Here is a 12,991-nt window from a genome sequence, read left to right as displayed (position 1 = left end):
CCTTAGACAAACACGAATGGTGGTGCTTACACGCAAGACAGTTATTGTCATTATGGGATCATGTGTCCCTGTCCCAGGTAGCAGTAGAAGACTCTTTTATGGTGACTCTCGCCTCCCCCTCATTCCTTTCTCATCCTTCCTAATGCTTCTTTCCCAGGCGCCTTCACTGGGCTGCTGTTCTCTGGCCTGTTCATCCCTCTTTTGTTCCTTCAAAGATATCCTTTTTCCTTCCCATCTGTGCCTTTTACACCCCCACCCCTCACCAAAACAGAAGGGAACCAACATTCAAATAAATTTGCTTAAAGAAGCAAGTAGGGCTGAGAGCCAGGCTGTCCTTTGACCTCAAAGGGCTCCATACAGAGGCCTCGGGCTGTCCATCTCTTCACTGAATCCATCTCTTCACTCCAGGCGTGCTGTTGCCACACAATTTGTTCTATTTTCTTGAAGAGGCTAATCGACTTGGTTAGGACTGGCTGCTGCTTTGCTTCTCGGTGTTTCACCGATTCCTGGAGAATATTGAGATAATGTGTGTTCTTTGTGAGGCCTGAGAAGATCTTTGCTCTTGTCATTGTCATTCAAGATCCCTCTTAAGTCCCTGGTGCAGGGGGCCTTGGGTGGCAGAGGGTGTCAGGAGGTGGGTTTCTCTAACTCTAGCTGCAGGGGGCTTAGGGAAGCACGGAGCTGGGCCCCTTCCCGGGGAGGCGGGTTCAGCAGAGCTGGTGGGCCTGAGGGTCTGCATTTCTAACAGGCACCTGTGGATGCTGACCCTACTGCCCTGGGGACCACACCCTTAGAGAATCGAGGCTCGAGGGCAGAGGTTGGAAAATGATAGCCCACCGGCCAAATGCAGCCTGCCACCTTTTTTTGTAAATACGGCTTTTCAGTGGAGCAGCTACGCCTGTCCATTTGCATATTGTCTCTGTCTGCTTTCAGGCTGCCATGGCAGAATTGAGTAGTTGTGACACATGCCATATGGCCCTCAAAGCTGAAAGTATTGACAAGTTGGCCTTTTACAAAGCCTGCCAACTCTGCTCTGATGATTCATCAGTATCCTGAGCTCAGTGGTTCTAATTATGGGCACAGACTCCCCCTTTCTTTCACTGGCTAAGTACTCTAGGACCCTCACTGCCAAGATGCCCACCCACTAAATCATGTTTCCTGAAAGGAAAAAAAGCATGAGACTTGAAGTCACTCTTTGCAGGTCACAAATTACCTTTTAGACCCTGCAGCAACCTAGATGGTGTTGTACCCATCTTAGGGAGGTACAAACTGAGGCCCAGAAGGAAATGACCTAACCTGTGCTCCAGAAGCAAGTTCTTGACAAACCTAGGTCTTCTGTCCTTTCTATGTATCACAGTGCCCTCTGTATACAAGACCAAATGGATGGGACTTGGTGTATTAGCCATCTGTTGCCGTGTAATACATACGCCAAAACTTAAAACAGCAGTAAATATTTATTATCACTCACAATGTCTGTGAGCCAGGAATTCAGAGTCAACCTGGCCGGGCACTTCTGGCTCAGATGTTTTCCTGGCCATCAGTCAGATGTCCTCTGGGGCTGCAATCACTTAAGGCTTGACTGGGACTGGAGGATCCACTTTCAAGGAGATCACCCACCTAGCTGGCTGTCGGTGGGATGGAGCCCTCAGTTCCTTGCCATGTGGGCCTCCCCACAAGACTGCTTGCAACTTCCCCAGAGCACGTGACCCGAGATTGAGATAGCCAGGGGGAAGCTGTATCCTTTTTATGACCTAGCTTCCCAAATCACCTGCGTCATTTCTGCCAACTCTGTTCATCAGAACCAAGCCCCTATATGCAAGAGAGGCCTGTATTCCGAGTGGTGTGTCAAAGAAGTGTAGCCATATTTTAAAACCAGCCCAGTATGCAGATTTCCATTCCATGGCTTGCTGGGAATATTGGGGTCCTGATGTATTGTCCCAGTGCAGGCCTGGTTGGTCATAGAATGTGAGTTCTAAGCAAGCGCAAGGTTAAGTCACAAATGACTAGCATGACCCACACCTCTGAAGCACCCAAGGGCACTTGAGGAGTCAGGGAGGCCCAGAGGGGGCACCTACCTCAGGGCCTGTATGCAAGTGGAAAGAAGACCAAGTGGTTTGAAATCCCCCTGGTGGCTCAGGGATGCTCCTTTCAGATGCTGGCCCCCACTCCTATCTGAGAGCTGCTTGTCTAATACCATCCTCCGCCATTTCCCAGGTTGGTACGAGGCCTAAAGAGGCTAAGTTCCTTATTAGAGAAAGCAGCAGAGCCCGAGCCTCCTCGGCCACCCTGGTCGATCCTCCCCACAGTCCTTCCTGTGGAGGGTCAAACAGTCTTCGGTAGATACTTCTTCGCAGGGGCACACGGAGACCATGAACTTGTGGGTTAAATTCGCCCTTCCAAGTCTTTGTGTTAATGAATCCTTAGCTCAGCCAGCCGATAGCAGATCTGTGTGATCTGTCAGATCTGTCTCCAGGCAACATCTAGTCCTAACGGGTGAGAGTACCAGACCGAATTTATCCTTCCACGTCCTGCCACCTCTGTGGACTGTGCTATGAATGTAGGAGCTCATCCAGACAGAGGGTAAATTCTGATCTCCACTGAACAGGGACTGTAACTCCTTAATCGTTCATAAGCAGAGCTTGGCCTCCCTCTAGTGGATACATGGAGAAGGTCGCCATGCTTGCTGAACAGAATCGTGTGGAGATGCCTGGGTGGATGACTCCCCTTGCCTCCAGAAGGAAAGTGCCCGGCAGGTGTGGGGAGCCTCTGCTTGAGCATGCTGTGGCTCCCTAATGGTGCGGGGAAGGGAGACACACTTTTGTCCTGTCACCTTCTCTGGCTGGATGTGTTAATAGTCTGGCTTAGCCCGGCCGGCATGGCTCAGTGGTCAACCATCGACCTGTAAATTAAGAGGTCACTGTTCAATTCCTGGTCGGGGCACATGCCCAGGTTGTGGGCTCGATCCCCAGTAGGGGGCATGCAGGAGGCAGCCAATCGATGATTCTCTCTAATCATTGATGTTTCTAACTCTCTCTCCCTTCCTCTCTGAAATAAATATGTATTTAAAAAAAAAAAAAGAATTCAGAGCTTGAATATTTCTCCCAAGCCATTGAACCATGGGAGACTCACATTACCCAAGGGGGTCTCTGTCTCAGAGTCTTAGCATTGCCTGCACCACACACATTTTGCTAACTCCCAGTCACTCATTTAAATCTCAAACTTCCTCTGACCACGCAGATTGGATGGGTCCTTATGCTTTACATTCTCATATCAGCCCCATTTCCTTTCATGGGACTTATCACAGTGGGTGGTGAGATACACATTGATGTACCTTCTCCAGGCGCAGAGACCATGTCTATTTCCCCTCATGATTATCTACCTGTGAGGTTTTTGAATGAATGAATGAATGAATGCTGCCCAGGTGTGCTATATGACACACCTGTCAGGAGAACAGCAGCCAGGCATGGTCATGCTGTTGGGTTCCTGCGTCGCAAGGCACATAAGAGTAAATCTACAATAGCTGATTTCCAATGCCACTTCATTGCACGGAATAACGCGGTAAGTGATCGAAAGCCCAGTGAAGTATTTCAGAGGCGTGCTGAGCTCACACCCGGTACAGCGCAGCTGCCCTGGGCAACGCCAGCTGGCAACAGCTGGAGCAGTGCTCCTAGGGCAGCCTCGTTCATTGTCAGGAGTCACCTGTCTGTTTTCAAGACTGAAATACAGATGCAGCTGTAGGGCTCGTGCCAGTCAAGGTTAACGCCAGGTAAATCAGCCTGCCATGTGCTACAGCAGTGTTGCACTTCCTGCCCCACCAGCAGCGCCTAGAGAAGCCCCTGGCTCGTCGTAAACGCTCGGAAGATATTTGAACAAATGAGACCCTTCAGCACCGCCATCAGACGGGTCCTCTCGGCAGCAGAATAGCTGTCACGCAGCTCACAGGCTGCACAGACTGGCTTTACAGGCGCCTTCACAGACAGACTTACTGTGTCTCCTGTATGATTGTTAAAGATCTAAGACACCTGTGTTTTAGTCCCTAGGATGTCCGTGGGCCTGTGCATGCAAAGGGCAGAGGAGAGCTGTCAGAATCAGCTCACTGAGTCTCCAGAGGGGACCGTTGATGATTTTCCATTAAAAATGTTTCTTGTTATGTTCAGCCGGCGTGGCGCAGTTGAGTGTCAACCTATGAACCAAGAAGTCATGGTTCGATTCCCGGTCAGGGCACCTGCCCAGGTTGCTGGCTCAATCCCCAGTCGGGGGCGTGCGGGAGGCAGCTGATCGATGATTCTCTTTCATCATTGATGTTTCTATTTCTCCCTCTCCCTTCCTCTCTGAAATCAATAAAAATATATCTATTTTTTTAAAAAAAGGTTTCTTCTTAGAAAAACACAGATATTGGTACTGTTCAGGAGCAAGCAATCTCATTTCAAAGCACCAGGCAGTAATGGAAATATTCTGTTTGTGATGACCCTGGGTCGTCAAAAGGGTTAGCTGTGTCAGGAACACTGTACTTAATTGTAAAAGGAGATACAGAAAGCGCATTCAGCGGGGCTCATTACCCTATTGTTCAGGAAGGAGGTTGGAGTAGAGACCTTGCAGAGCACTAAACAATAGAAATCTTTAGGTTGATAAAGGGTATTCACCACCTACTCATAACAGACATCATATGAACGTAAAACATCCAAGTGAACAACCACATAGAATAAAATAAGGTTGCTCTCTGTCATTGTGCTCTGGAAGATGGTCCTGGAGATTCTGGTTAATGCAATCACACAAGAAAAGAAACAAGAGGTATAAATATTGGAAAGCGTCCAAAGCACCATTCATTATCACGGGTACCGTAGCCAGATAATGCTAGGGAGTCAGCTGAAATCAGTGGGGGGGGTCAGATACCTGTAGAACGAAAAGGCTTATAGCAACAGCAGTTCTCACCCCCAGGCCTCCTTACGCCAGAGGTCTCCCTCCCCAGAGGCAGCCGCCTGAGACACCTCTGGCTGTACTCCCATTCGTAGTAATGAATAATAGGTGTGCTGCCGCCATCCGATTCAATTTCACGTGTTGACTAGTAACTTCCTGTGACTGGCTGTCTTCGCTTGGGCTGCCATGGCAAGATATTGTGGATTGGGTGGCTTAAATAGTAGGCATTTATTCCTCACAGTTCTGGAGGCTGGAGTCCAAGATCAAGGTGCCTTCAGGGTTGGTTTCTGGTGAGGCCTTTTCCTTGGGCTGCAGATAGCTGCCTTCTTGCTGTGTGCTTACATGACTTTTCCTTGGTGCATGCTGTGTGTTTGTGGGAACAGAGGGAGGGAGGGAGAGAGGGAGGCTCCAGTCTCTCTTCCTGAAACTTATTAATCAGATATTAGACCTCCTGAGCCTGTACTCTTAACTTCTTACTTTATCTCTTCTGGTTTTTTGTGGTTTTTCTTCATCTTTTTGCTGTCTTTTCTAGAAGGTTTTCTCAGTCTTATCATGTAACACTTCTATTGAGCTTTTAATATCTGCCATCCTGTTTTTCATTTCAAAAGCAGATTTTTGTTTTTTGAAGGACTAGTTGTGTCCTCCTGGAACCTCCTTTTGGTGTTCCACTATCGTAATGTCTTTTCTCCCTGCGGACACTGATTTTTTAGATTTTTTTTTTTTTGCCTTCCCTCTTCAAAGTTACTTTCTTCTGGTTTGTGTCTTGGTCTCAGCTTTCTGCCCTGTTGTACAGGCTTTGCCCTCATCACAGATCTGGTGACCTTGGTTGCCTGACTTTGTTTTAAGAGGACAAAGCTGTTCTTCCCGTTGAGGAGATGGCATGCGAATCCACTTTCTAAATCTTTCTAGAGACCTGGGGGCCATTCCACTTTATCCTAATCTAATCTGTTCAAGTCCTGTCTGCTTCTGAAACTTGTCTTGAATTCACTCCCTTCCCAATATTCACTGCCATGGAGTTGGTCTTGGATACAGTCGTCCTTGGATACCTGCAGGGGATTGGTTCCAGGACCCCTGACGATACCAGAGTCCAAGGATGCTCAAGTCCCTTATAAAAAGTCGGGCAGTATTTGCATACAACCGACGCACATCCTCCCGTACACTTTAAATCATCTCTAGATGACTTCTAATGTCTAATACAATATAAATGGTATGTGAATAATTATTATACTGTATTGTTTAGGGAATAATGACAAGGGAAAAAGTCTGTAAGTGTTCAGTATAGATGCAACCATCATAGGTCTAACTACATAGCAGATGTCAGCAGCCACGTAACCTTTGGTTGAATCCATGGTGGTGGAACCGCGGACACAGATGGCCAACTGTGTATCATCTTCTGCCCCTCGGATTATCGTGACCGTCTCTGAACTAGTCCCCTCACACCTACCCTTTCTCCTCCATGTGTCCATTTCATAAGAGTGGCCTTATGAAAACATAGCCTGATCTTACCATCATTGTCTTGCTCAAAACCTTCCCTCCGCCTTAGATAAAATACAGAATCCTTAGGTGTCCTGGGCCCACGTGGTCTGATCCTCCCCAACCTTCCTAACATTTTGCACTGATGTCCTTCCTGACTGCACTTTCTTACATGTTCTAGGAGGCAGAAGCCCTTCCTTCCCCCTCCAGACCTTTGCCTCTGCTGTGCCGTCTGCCTAGGACAGTGGTTCTCAACCTTCTGGCCCTTTAAATACAGTTCCTCATATTGTGACCCCAACCATAAAATTATTTTCGTTGCTACTTCATAACTGTAATGTTGCTACTGTTATGAATTGTAATGTAAATATCTGATATGCAGGATGGCCTAAGGTAGCGATGGCGAACCTATGACACGTGAACTCATTTTTTTGGTTGATTTTTCTTTGTTAAATGCCATTTAAATATATAAAATAAATATCAAAAATATGTCTTTGTTTTACTATGGTTGCAAATATCAAAAAATTTCTATATGTGACACGGCACCAGAGTTAAGTTAAGGTTTTCAAAATGCTGACACGCCGAGCTCAAAAGGTTCGCCATCACTGGTCTAAGGCGACCCCTGTGAAAGGGTCGTTCGACCACCAAAGGGGTCGCACCCCACAGGTTGAGAACTGCTGGCCTAGGATGTTGCCTTCCCTCCAGCTTCAGGTTACTCTACAGCATGGCCTTCCCTGTTACAAGGTCCTGCCTCCCTGTTACAGTCCCTTATCACCCTCTGTTTGCCTTGATAGCATTTCTTTCATATCTGTATTTACCCAAATACTTCTCCCCACCGACTGTACCTAGTGTTTGTGCCCCGTTCTGTCCCTGGGGCCTGAGAGTGGGAAGCCAGGCACATGTTGGGGGCTCTCAGTTGCTAAACAAATGAGTGAAAGCTCCGCCCCTCGCGTTGTGATGAAAAGCACTCCAGTATTCTGTTCCCTATAAAACAGAAATGCGGTCATTTGTCCGGAGTCGCTCAGCAAGCTGGTGCTCGCAGCCAGAGCCCGTCCTGGGCCCCTGAGGCTGTCTCCTGGGGGTATGGTTTAGATACTAAGTTTTCCCTTTCTTTTTCTTATTATTTTGCTGTTTTTGTTTTGTCTTTTATTTTGGTGTTTGCTAACTTTTTCGTGGCTTAGGAATAAAGTCCTCCTGGTCCTTGGGAGGCTCTGGGATGTGAGAGGTGTCCCTCTCTCTGGCCTTCCTGAGTTCAGGACTAAGCATGCCTGGGATTTAGGTCAGGTTCTTTGCCTCAATGAGGTCCCCCTGTAGGCAGCGGTGACATAGATTTACTTTGGGTTTGGTCTTGCTCCTCAGCAGTGGTGAAGCGTTGACAACTGTCGCTGGATGGACCTGCGGCTTGTGTTAAAACGCTGAGTGCCGTGCCTGGCCTCACTTAGCCTCTCTTCCGAAGGCTCTCAGGCCGCCTGTGAGGAGGGCGGCTGTAGCAGGTGCTGAATCCTCATGGTTCATCCCCTGAGAGATGATTGGTCCAGGAACCTGCAGTCTTGTTCCCTGGACAGGTATCAGCCTGTGAGCAAATGTTAGCCACAGATGAGTGTTGTTTTGCCCCTCATGATGTTTTTGTTAAAATATATATTTATTGATTTCACAGAGGAAAGGAAAGAGAGAGAGATAGAAACATCAATGATGAGAGAGAATCATTGATTGGCTGCCTCCTACAAGGGATCAAGCCCGAATTCCAGGCATGTACCCTTGACCGAAATCGAACCCGTGACTCTCCAGTCCCCAGGCCAATGCTCTATTCACTGAGCCAAACCAGCTAGGGCCCCTCATGATGTTTTAAAACTCTTGTTAGTGCCAACATTTAAAAATCAAGATGATCCCCCTACCAGCGAGGCTCAAAGGGTGAGTGTCGAACTATGAACCAGGAGGTCACAATTCGATTCTCGGTCAGGGCACATGCCCAGGTTTCGGGCTCGATCCCCAGTGTGGGGCATGCAGGAGGCAGCCAGTCAGTGATTCTCTCTCTTCATTGATGTTTCTATCTCTCTTTCCCTCTCCCTTCCTCTCTGAAATCAATAAAAATATATTTTGAAAAATAAAAATCAAGATGCACATGTAGAAAATAAAAATAAAAATCAAGATGCACATGTAGAAACTCGAAGCTGGAGGGAAGGCAACATCCTAGGCCAGCGGTTCTCAATGGAGGTGACATGATAGCTTTTTTTTCCCTGGGGGCCGGGTGGGGGTTAGCGGTGGGGAGCAAAACCAGCTCACAGCAATTAGCTGAGAAGAAATTGCCCCTTAAAATAAGACATAGTTTTTCTTGGTTTCATGGTCTCTGCCCAGCCTACTGTGTTCATTTGTTTTACCTTCCTGGTCTTTGTGGGCATGTAAGTTTGTAACCCCTATTATATTTGTAAAAGTCACGTATATGTGTGTATGGGGGTGAAAGGTGTAACTGACACTCTGTAATGATTTTTTTTTTTCTCTGTCTTCTTTTTCTTTACTTTCTCCTTCCTCCTCCCTCTCCCACTGCCTCCATCATTTCACAGATTCTGGGACTACTGGTATGGACTCTTATCGCCGGAACGGAGTACTTCCGGGTCCCTGCATTTGGCTGGGTCATGTTTGTAGCTGTATTTTACTGGGTCCTCACCGTCTTCTTCCTCATCGTCTACATCACGATGACCTACACCAGGATCCCCCAGGTGCCCTGGACAACCGTGGTAAGGAAGCCGGGCGTGCTTCGGGTCCATCGCCCAGTAGGTAGGATGGAACGTAGTCCTCCTCTGGTCGGTTTTGCATTTTTAAGAACTTTCAGTGGCTTGAGGAGCTGACTCAAATGCCCCTCCCTGCCTAGAGCAAGGGGCCTGCTTTCGAACAGTGCTCTCCCGGGGCAGGTGCTGCAGGGTGGGGCTCCTGCTGGGGCCACGGGCTGAGGCCCTTCTCGCTGGTGGCACCTTCCTAGCCAGTACGTCGCCATGGCTGAATTGAATGGAATGGGGTTCAAGAGCAAGTAGAAGGAGACTGGGTGTGTTGGGGGGAAAAGGAGGGGTGTCTGGGTGTGCTGTGAATGAGATGGTATAAAACCCTCCCCTCCCCAAAACACGGGGGAGCCGCCTTCTCCGAGCCCTCGTCCCCAAGTTTCCAGAGTAGCGCCTGACCGCAGCCAGGGTGCAGTTCTGCCCAGTCCTGAGGTTCGGAGGTGCCCAGACCTCCCCACGCTCCCTAAACACTCCAGCGTCTCTCTCCCCAGGGTCTGTGGTTTAATGGCAGTGCCTTCATCCTGTACCTCTCGGCCGCTATTGTGGATGCATCGTCCGTCGCCCCGGAGAGGGACAGCCACAACTTCAATAGCTGGGCGGCCTCCTCGGTGAGTGAGCCCCTCTTCCCTCTGGGGATCAGGAGGACAGAGTTGTGGGCCTGAAAAAGCACCGCCTGCAGTAGGACACACTGGCAATTAGCTGATGGGTTTGCAAGCGTCATAAATTGGTGAGGCTGTGCTTGTGTGAAAGCCAAATGGCTGGAACCAAGTAAGTAGTTGAGGGAGAAAAAAGTACTTGAGGCATTCTAAGACTCATTCCACTGACGGCAGTGTACTAGTGAGTGGGGAGAGAGCTGCAGGAAATGAGCACGCTGTGATGCTCTGCGTTTGGTTTTAAGTAGAAATGTCTGTGGGTGCCTTGAGGACGCTTAGAAAAATGAATATACACCAACAAAGAGGTTCCTTTCGGGAACTGTGATTGGGTGATGAGTGTGGCATGAGGGGCTTCTGCTTTTTCATTAGTGCTCTTCTGTACAGTGTGCAGCTTTAAAGCATTAAGTGTGTAATGTTTTTCTAATTTAAAAACTTCATGTTGAAAGGTTGTCTAATATTGATCTTAAAATATCCCATCCGCACAAGAAGTGCTGGTGGGGGGAGCAGGGGAAGGCCAGAGTGGTCATGTGAAAGCTGATGGATGATACACGGGTGTTCATTATATTCTTTGCTTATATTTCAAAATTGCCGTGTAAAGGTAGAAAGCGCGGGGGCACACGAGATTAAACACCGAGCTGTGGCGGCCCTGGGCTCACAGCATGAGTCCGCTGAACTGGGTGGAGGCTGCTCCGTGAGAGGGGCCTGCATTTTCCGACTCACCATTCACACCCCACACCTCACGGGAGCTCATCACTCCCTCCTGCTGCCTAACTCGTTTATGGTAGCTGAACCTGTGGCAGTCTGGGGGTAAGCCCTGGTCTAAAATTGCCTATGCGGTAGTCCCCATTGTACGTGGTTTTGCTTTCTGCCATGTGTTATACCCTCAGTCAACCACGGTCCAAAAAAAATCTTAAATAGAAAATTCCAGAAATAAACAATTCATATGTTTTAAATTGCACACCATTCTGAGTATCAGGCTGAAATATTACACCGTCCCACTCTCTCCTGCCCAGGATGTGAATCATCCCTTTCTCCCCTCATATGAGCTCCCTGCCCCTTAGCAGCCTTCTTAGTTATCAGGTTATAAGAGAGAGAGAGAGAGAGAGAGAGAGAGAGAGAGAGAAAGAAAAAGAGAGAGAGAGAGAGAGAGAGATCACATTTGCGTAACTTTTATTACAGAATGCTGTTGTCATTGTTCCTTTCTATGATCAGTTATTATTAACCTCTTACTGGGCCTAACTTATAAATTAAACTTTATTCTAGGTATATATGTGTAGGGAAAAACATAGTCTATATAGGGTTTGATGCCATCCACGCTTTCCGGCATCCCCTGGGGGTCTTGGAATGTACCCGCTGCAGATAAGGGGGAACTACTGTACTGAATTGGAAATACGGGAGCTTTTCTCAGCTGCACACCACCATATTCGCCCCTATGTGAATCATACTATAACTAAACAGCTGCTTTTTCATTAGTGCGCTTCTGTACAGCGTGCAGTTTTAAACCATTGAGTGTGTATTGTTTTTCTAATTTAAAAGCTTCATGTTGAAAGTTTGTCTAATATTGACCGTAAAATATCCCATCCGCAAAAGCAGTATTGGTGGAGGGAGCAGGGGAAGGCCAGAGCGATCATGTTAAAGCTGGTTGGAGCAAAACTATAAACTTTCCAGATATGCTCCAAAAAAAAATAAAAGATATCCAGAAATCACTTCAGAAGGAAGATCATTGAACCAAGAAAGCCTGGAGTCAAGGAATGCTGTGGGTACATGATTCAATGGAGGTGACATGATAGCGTTTGCTGACGACGATGTGCCCTAAACCCCGTTTCTATTATGCTTTGTTTTCTCCAGTTCTTCGCCTTCCTGGTCACCATCTGCTACGCTGGAAACACATATTTCAGTTTTATAGCTTGGAGATCCAGGACCGTCCAGTGATTAGCCATTTTGAGAATTTGGGGGGGGGGGGGGATGCGGGTAAGGAAGCCTCTCACTGTAAAAACAGCTGTAGGTCTACTGTATATTTCCAGAGAATTGTATTTAACTAATGTTTTTTATATACTTAGTTAAATTTTGCTCACAGTGGTTTGTTACAATGAAACTCTATTTGCAAAAGAGCGATAGGTTGTAATGACCTCTTCAGGATCTCGTCAGATGTCTTCGTAGACATTATTATTATTATTATTATTTTCTTAGGTGATGTATACATGGATAACATGCTAATATGAAGAATGTGTCAAGTTTGTAAACCTTTAACTTTTAAAATGCCAGATTTTTTTTCGATTAAATGTTTCAAAACCTTGGATAATGTTGTATTGATTTGAGGAAGGAGACCAAGGTGGGGTGCTCTCCTTCATCCTCCCAGGGCTGTCCAGGTACGATATTGCTATGAGACACTTGTCCATGGCCACTAGGCGGGGGTGGCAGCCGAGAGCCATCTCCCCAGTTCTGGGGATTACCGATGTCCATGATTCTCATGTGCTCATCACAGGCCCAGAGAGCATCTCATGAGACACTGGACGTGGTGCTTGGTCAGGAGCTCGCCGTAAGGCATGCTGCTGAGTCCACTGAGCGATGTATGAGTGGTACTCTTTCTCCTGATACCTATTAAAATCAGTGCCTAACCATTAAAAGGATAAATACTCGCATGTATCTTCAGGTCCTCTTGCTGACCACAGTGACACATGGACCATATTTTGTGGGAAATATCCAGACTGGAAATTCTCGTCTCCAATCTCCAGCACTCCTGCTTTATTTTTTGCTTTTTAAAAATATACATATATTTTTTTTTATTGATTTCAAAGAGGAAGGGAGAGGGAGGGAGAGAGAGAAACATCAATGATGAGAGAGAATCATCGATCGGGCCTCCTGCACACCCCACAATGGGGTCAAGCCTGCAACTCGGGCATGTGCTCTTGACAGGAATCAAACCTGGGACCCTTCAGTCCACAGGCTGACACTCTAGCCACTGAGCCAAACTGGCTATTTGTCACGTGGATATTCGGTATTATCCGCCGGCAAGGCAGATGTGCACTTAGAGGAAGTGCTTTTCGGCGGGACGGTTCCTGCTGCTGCAGTGTATCTCGGGTGATTTTTCAACATGAGCTTCTTGTGAAAAACAAAAAACCACAGAAACGTTAGTGGAGTTGATGGCAGTGGGGAGAGTTACAGCCACGTTCTCAC

General features: G+C 47.5%; 1 protein-coding gene across 1 annotated transcript in view; it reads left to right on the top strand.

Annotated features, from left to right (window-relative positions):
• The window catches only part of CMTM8 (CKLF like MARVEL transmembrane domain containing 8), a 61,080-nt gene extending 48,970 nt beyond the window's left edge, over window positions 1-12,110 (top strand). Inside the window, exons 2-4 of the mRNA XM_070391086.1 lie at window positions 8,949-9,122; window positions 9,653-9,769; window positions 11,663-12,110. Coding sequence (XP_070247187.1) covers window positions 8,949-9,122; window positions 9,653-9,769; window positions 11,663-11,746 — 375 coding nt within the window. The 3' untranslated portion in view covers window positions 11,747-12,110. The remainder of the gene's footprint in view (window positions 1-8,948; window positions 9,123-9,652; window positions 9,770-11,662) is intronic.
• Window positions 12,111-12,991: the final 881 nt, after the last annotated feature.

This window comes from Myotis yumanensis, unplaced genomic scaffold (assembly GCF_028538775.1).
Source record: "Myotis yumanensis isolate MYYU_CA2020_CCGP unplaced genomic scaffold, mMyoYum1.0.hap1 SCAF_14, whole genome shotgun sequence".
In the NCBI taxonomy this organism is placed as follows: domain Eukaryota; kingdom Metazoa; phylum Chordata; class Mammalia; order Chiroptera; family Vespertilionidae; genus Myotis; species Myotis yumanensis.
Note: the sequence above shows the minus strand (reverse complement) of the source record. Positions and strands in the feature narration are given on the sequence as shown.